This window comes from Bufo bufo, chromosome 2 (genome assembly GCF_905171765.1).
Source record: "Bufo bufo chromosome 2, aBufBuf1.1, whole genome shotgun sequence".
Lineage (NCBI taxonomy): Eukaryota > Metazoa > Chordata > Amphibia > Anura > Bufonidae > Bufo > Bufo bufo.
The window spans coordinates 298,781,004-298,788,596 of record NC_053390.1 but is presented as its reverse complement, the minus strand read 5'-3'; the positions used below and the strand labels follow the sequence as shown (position 1 = coordinate 298,788,596).

Below are 7,593 nucleotides of genomic sequence, written 5' to 3'. Positions count from 1 at the left end.
TTTTATTCACAATTTGTTTAGTGTCCCAACTTTTTTGGAATCTGGTTTGTAATAGGTATGTAGTGCTGTATTCTTAATTATGTTTGGTAGTGCTGAATGTAATATCCATCTAAATATAGCTTTAGCATACTTTATTTTTACTTATTGAGCCCAAGCTTGAGGAATGGCCCAGGACTGTTGGGCCACTTAATCCATCCCTGTTTTCATTCATAGATATGCAGCAAGCCCCTGAGGAACCCGTGCATTTGATGTGAGTGGTAGTGGCCCTGATGAAGTGTAGTGTCACAGTGTACTCCCTCAGGCTCCTTGGGAATCAGTGAGTGGAAAGGTGGTCTGAAGAATAGCGGTCTCTTTTTTCTTAGTGCAAAATAAAACGTGTGGCACATCCGGCAGTATTAAGTACAAATACAAGTGCAAATCTGGCACCAGATGAGAAGGTATGATGGCTGGTTGTATAGCAGTTTGATGGCACTTGCAGGCTCTTGTGGATATAGATGGTCACTGTGTGATACAGGTTTGTTGTTAGTATAGCCTGGTGGTTAAACCTGTATCACACAGTGACCATCAGTGGTTAGCACTGGTGCCTTGCAGCACTGGGGCCCTAGGTTCGAATCTAACCAAGGACAAAATCTGCATAGAGTTTGAATGTTCTTCTTGTGTTTGTGTGGGTTTCCTCCGGGTACTCCGGTTTCCTCCTACACTTCAAAGACATACTGATAGGGAACCTAGATTGTGAGCCCCAATGTGGACAGTTGGATGCTAATGTCTGTTAAGCACTTTGGAATATAGTAGCAGTATATAAGTGCATAAAATAAATAAAAATTATAGGTGTCTGACCTGTTTCCCTCACCTATAGCAGTGTCTGTGAAGCTCTAGTTTTGCTGATCTATCTGCAATCCACTTACACTGAAGCTTCTTGGAGGCAGTGTTCTTGATTCTTATGATCTCTGGAGTGATGGTCTCACAAGGGGTAGGAGCTCCATCATGTGCTTCCAATCTCCTTCACTATCTCCCAAGAACTCTCCCTCCTGGCAGGAATTAGGCCCAGCCAACTCCTACCAAGAGGGGAGGAAAGGGATGGTTAGTCCTGTACCTGCAAAACACTTCTTCTGGAATGAATGAACTAAACATTAGAAAATATAACAATATTTAATAAAAAATTCAGGGTACTGGGGGTACTGCAGATATACTGTAGAAACCATCAAGAAAGCATTACATTTTTATACTACATTATCAATTGTTAATTGATTTTATTTTTTTTAACATATGTTTTAAACCATGCAAGACTGCTTGGTTTCTCAAGGTATAGATTAATGGATGTAGCAGTGGAGCTAAAATACTGTTGAAGATAGCCACAGTTTTCTCATGTCTGGTTGTAAAATGTCCTGCTGGGCGAACATAAATAAAAATGCAACATCCATAAGCAATTGACACAACAATAAAATGTGAAGAGCAGGTGGAGAACATTTTCTTTCTACATGTAGATAATGAGATACGTAAGATTGTTGAAATGATAAAGCAATAGGAAGAGAGTGTAGGAAGAAATGTACCTAAAATAGTGATAGATGCAAACCAAAAATATATATTCTCGACCACATCAGTGCTAGAGCAGGATATATGTAGTAATGTGGAACCATCACAGAAGAAGTGGTCAATGACAACATTGCTACTGCACCAATCCAGCTGGGAAGTTAGAAAAATCATTGGGATGAACTCCAAAAACCCAAATACCCATGCAAAAATGACAAGTTTCCTGCACAGTTGGATGGGCAGGAGTGTGTTATATCGGAGAGGGTGACAGATGGCAATGTACCTGTCAAGTGACAGGAGTCCCAGTGTATAGAACACTATGCTCCCAACAGATATATAGAAATATAGTTGCAGCATACAACCACTGAATGATATGGATTCATCACCACTACCAAAGATGACTAGCAGTTTGGGCAATGTACAAGAAGAAAGACTCATGTCTAAGATTGCCAAATTTCTCAGGAAAAAATACATTGGAGTTTGAAGATGCTGATGTAAGGTTATAATTATTATGATCAACATGTTCACCAAAATGGAGAACACATACACAAGGAGCAGAAGTGAGAAAACACATAACTGTAGAGGAGAGGTAACTCTAAATCCTTGAATACTAAACCAGGTCTGGTTGTAAGAAGCCATCTACAGAATCTGATTTCATTTCAAAATAGCAAAGAAAAATTAAGCATAAAATAGTAAAAAACAGGACATTGAAAAAGAAGGTAAATAGTATATGCCATATGTGAGCTGTTACAAGTCTCCATATCACACGTGCAGTTCATTCCCTTTGCGTCTAATATTTATTGCTTTTCTGTTTGCCCTCTAGGTGTTAAATTCCTTAAGGGCTTGTTATAAAGACTTCTAAGGATATGGCCACATCCTCAGGTTTCCTGATGGAATTTTGGAAGCAAAAACCAAGAGTATATAAAAAAATAGATGTAATTATCCCGCTTTTATGATCCACTCTTGATTTTGGGTTCCAAGACTGTGCGCAGAAACCTGACTGTGTAAACGTTTTACCACTGATAATGCTGCCCTGGGACGTCCACCAGATGTACTTGGTACTATTTTTTGCAAAACTATTATTTGCAGTTATGTAACTGTAGAGAGGTAGAAATTCGTTTTGTATTTTCAATAGAATCTACTGCAAAAATCCAAATGCACACTCAGATTTCTGCTGTAGCTGTGCACTGGAGGCATCAGTGTATCTGCATGAGGATGGCAGCATTCAGTGAGGACAAACCCATTTTCTTTCTCCACATGGACAATTCTTTTTCCATAGCAAAAATACATTTCCACCTGGATTTTTTAGCTAGCAGGTGAAAGGGGTTACAAATAAACAGTAGGGGTAATTTACTAACATTTTTACACCAAGTTTCGGAAGTAAAAAAAAAAGTTACAAGACCCCATTTTGCAATTTTTTTATATGCTTGTTTTTACACCATCCTCACCACTTGGGAGGCTGGGCCGCGATATCGGCCCCAATAAATTCATAAGCATAAATGTAGGTGTGCTGTACATCTAATTTCATTTTTACACCATGTGCACAGACTGTCAAAGGTACAGTAAGTAATTTACGATGAGGCATAAAACACGGGTCTTTGTCAATGAGCCCCCGGTATGCTACCTGATTTAATGATGATTTTGGCACAAAATCCATAGAAAAATAAATATCCTAATCAAACACTGAATGATCCACCTCCTTCACCTCCCTTCTCACAGCACACTAAGGCCTCGTTCACATTTCTGTGTCAGTGACACATCCGTGAAAAAAAATACGTGTTTCATCCGTGAAGATGTCCTTGAAGAATTTGTGAAAGGCACGATAACGTAGGCTGCAGACGTCGCTCCTCTCTCCTAGCATTCTACCCTGCTATACTCCTTGGCACCATGCCGCCTACGAGCTTCTATACCTAAACTGGGGTATGTGCGCACTCCCAGACCCGCTCCGCTCCTCTGACCCCTGACTCTTCTCGCCCCGACTGACCGCTGTTTCATCACTGCCTTTGGTAGACAAACTCACTACCCTCGCCTGCTGCCTGAATCTGCCACGCTCTCCCGACTACTCACCTCGATCTTCAGTGCCTGACAGGACTGGGTCACAGGTTTGAAGCATCGAGTAAATGTTGCTTGGTTTTGCTCACTCTCTTGCTCTCCCCAAGTTTAATCTATTTCCCTCCTTCTTTTGTGCAATTATTTACTCGTCCTTCCTGCGGTGTATTTGTTCCCCCTACCTCTCTGTGACTAACATCCGTGTTTCAATAATATGGCCAATTTGAATATAACACCTGGACTCTGCTGGTTGCTTTGTTTTCTGTTTGTTTCCCCCCAACATAATAAGATGGCTAGGACTTGGCTGGTATCTGGGACTTAATACAAGGGGTGACGCCAAGAGAGAAGTAACTTTAACTAAGAAGAAAACCCAAAGAAGAAGAAAGGGGAAGAGAAACAAAGGGGGAGGAAATACGCATACGCACCTCTAACTTCTGCTAGTGACACCAGGCGAACCTATGTCAGGTGCCGGCTTCAAAATCCTGCACTATTCATCTGATGCTCTTACTACTTAGACTCAGCCTGGATTGATGGTCCCCTAATGATCTGGCGATGGCCATTGAAACGCGTTGGGACACCTCTATTGACGAAGCTGGGCAGTCACTATCCTGCATAGGGAAATTGGTAAGGATACCCAGATAGGTGAGTTTTATTTATCCACTGGGGTCAACCTCAATAGGGTGATCGTCGTGCTACTCTGACAGGTATAAGCCCAGGTCAAGTAGGGTAAGATAAGGGTCAGAGACCCAGCACTGGAATCATGGAGACCCCAGTGGTGGCACCACTTTGAAAGACTGTGGTAAAACTGTTCCTCTTTTACTGAGCACTGGTAATTTAGGCACATTCGTGCAGCAGATATTCTTGCCTATTATTGTACTTATGGGCTATTATTTTATATCTAGTGTTGATTAAAAGTTAAGCTTTAACAAGGTCACCCATTTTTGTTGTTATATATTCTGTTAAGAGGGTTGCCCAACATTTATTACTTTTGACCCAGTAAGACAGGGTTTGTTTTCATCACAGTTCCAGAAGTCCCCAAATGTAATTTCCATCGCAGTAAAAAATAAATAAAAAAAATGGATGAATCCAGCATAAAAAAACTGGTGGATTAGACGATGAAGGAATAATAAATGCCTGCACCAGAGAGGAGGGAGAGGAGAGAGAGGAAGTAAGTGAATTGATAAAGGAAGAAACGTCTTTATTAAGGGAAATATTGACGGAGATTAAAAAAAAATGGGGAATTGATTTAAGATAATTCAATCAAGCTTGGACTAATTCAGTCTGATGTGGTTCCTGATAAGAGATGAAGTTACAAAGATAAGAGACAGAATGACAACTATAGAAAATACTGTACTGGAGTGGGAAGTTAAAATGTTTAAAACCAAAATCCCCACGATGAGAATGGAGGCTAATAATGTTGAGCTTGGATATTCGAATCGTGAATATCGCCACTTCGAGAATTTGCGAATATTTAGAATATAGTGCTGTATATTCGTATTCGCGAATAGTGTTGAATAATCTAATCGTGAATTTATCGCAAATATATTACATTGCTGATTTTTGCAATCAAGTAACCAATGACTGGAGATCAGGAATTCTCGAATTAGCGAATTTATGGTGAATATTCGGCCACAAATTCGCGAAATATTGCAAATTCGAATATTGCCTATGCCGCTCATCACTAGAGGCTAATAACTTAAAAAAAAGGTTGTGGAATTGGAAGACAGATCGAGACAATCCAATGTGAGAATTATGGATCTACAAGAGGGCATGGAAGGGGATAATCCTGGTGAGATGATAAAGGACTTAATACTGGAGAGGTTGGGAAGGGAGCACTTCTCGACATTATTTTGGAAAGAGCGCATCGAGTCCCAGGAGTAAACCAATTCCTGGAAGGCAACCACGGATACTCCTGGCCAAGATACTACTCTCAAGAGATCAAGATATGATTCTGAGGAGGGCTAGGGAGTGCCCCCCTGTGTTATATAACGGGAACAGATTGTCCTTTTCCCTGACTTTTCTAAGGATATCCAAGATAAAAGATGGAGTTATATGGAAGTTAAAAAACTTCTCCAGAAAAAGGACATAAAGTACTCATTTGTTTACCCTGCAAAATTGCAAATAATTTTTAATAATTATATAATTTTTTATTATACATCGGACCTTGTGGTAGACTGGCTTGACCAGAATAATATATGAGTAGTTATTACAGGGAGGACTGGTGGGAGTGGGGGAGGCCTTAGTTTAGAGATCTGCTTCAGGAATGTGGTGGATCAAGAGGTTTCGGGGGGTTGGGGCTTTTTGGGGCCGGTTGCGATGCATCTCCTGTTGTGGCTAAGGTGGTAGGAAATATGGTTAATCTTATAATGGGGGAATTTACGGCTTGAATGATGTCAGTTAGAATGCTAATTGGAATGTCCGGGGATTGGGTGACAGGTTAAAAAGACAGGCGGTTACTGACTTGGTTCGGAGACACCTACCTGTGATTGTTAGTTTGGTGGAGATACACTTTACCCAGGGCATGATCCCTCCCCTTGGTGTGAGATGGGTCATACATACTTACCACTTTACTTATACTAACTACTCTAGAGAAGTGACAATATTGATTTTGTATGTTTGGCTTCCTATATTGATAAAAAGGGGAGATATGTTTTTCTCTATAGAAAGCTTGCTGGGAGGTTCTGCTTTTTGGCCTTTGTATTAGTGTTGAGTGAGCATGCCCGGCCGAACTGCTGGTCGGCTAGAGCATCGCTATGCTTGGCACAAGGCGGTACTCAGCTGAGTACCGCATGTGCTCGAGTGCCAAGCTCGAGTCTCCTCCCCGCACATTTCTTGCAGGTAAGTACTGCCATCACTGTAATGCCATAGCCTTGTTGGTTACTCGCATTACAGTGATTGGCTGGCCGGAACACGTGATCGGGTGCTATATGGCACCCGATGGCGTGTGTTCGGCTTATTATTAGACAGGGAGAGCTGCGCTTAGGAAGGGACAGATAGTGTAGGGAGTGTGATCGCAATCTATTTTGTTGAAATTTTTTTCAAAGACCCAAAAGTCCTTTGTGTGTGGTGGCAGCAATATAATATAGCCATCAATTATTTTTCCATACTTTTCTATACTTTTTCTATAGAGGGTGTCTGCAGTAACTTGTGACCTCTATGCAATACCTTCTGTGTGTCAGGACAAGAGATAGGAAAAATATAAGTAAAAACTAGTATATCTTTTCCATACTTTTTCATACTTTTTCTATAGAGGGTGTCTGCAGTGACTTGTGACATCTGTGCAATACTTTCTGTGTGTCAGGACAAGAGATAGGAAAAATATAAGTGAAAACTAGTATATTTTTTCCATACTTTTCCATACTTTTCTATAGAGGGTGTCTGCAGTGACTTGTGACATCTGTGCAATACCTTCTGTGTGTCAGGACAAGAGATAGAAATAATATAAGTGAAAACTAGTATATTTTTTTCCATACTTTTCCATACGTTTTCTATAGAGGGTGTCTGCAGTGACTTGTGATATCTGTGCAATACCTGACACACCTTCTGTGTGTCAGGGCCAGATATAGGAAAAATATAAGTGAAAACTAGTATATTTTTTCTATAGAGGGCGTCTGCAGTGACTTGTGACATCTGTGCAATACCTGACACACCTTCTGTGTGTCAGGGCCAGATATAGGAAAAGTATAAGTGAAAACTACTGTAGTATATTTTTTCTATAGAGGGCGTCTGCAGTGACTTGTGACATCTGTGCAATACCTGACACACCTTCTGTGTGTCAGGGCCAGATATAGGAAAAGTATAAGTGAAAACTAGTATATTTTTTCCATATTTTTCCATACGTTTTCTATAGAGGGTGTCTGCAGTGACTTGTGACATCTGTGCAATACCTTCTGTGTGTCAGGGCCAGAGATAGGAAAAATATAAGTGAAAACTAGTATATTTTTTCCATACTTTTTCTATAGAGGGCGTCTGCAGTGACTTGTGACATCTGTGCAATACCTTCTGTGTGTCAGG

At 40.6% G+C, this 7,593-nt stretch overlaps 1 protein-coding gene across 1 annotated transcript; it reads right to left on the bottom strand.

Annotated features, from left to right (window-relative positions):
- Positions 1-1,233: 1,233 nt before the first annotated feature.
- On the bottom strand, positions 1,234-2,169 carry LOC120990830 (olfactory receptor 2AP1-like). The gene has a single exon (XM_040419732.1). The coding sequence runs from the start codon at positions 2,167-2,169 to the stop codon at positions 1,234-1,236; it is 936 nt and encodes a 311-aa protein (XP_040275666.1).
- Positions 2,170-7,593: the final 5,424 nt, after the last annotated feature.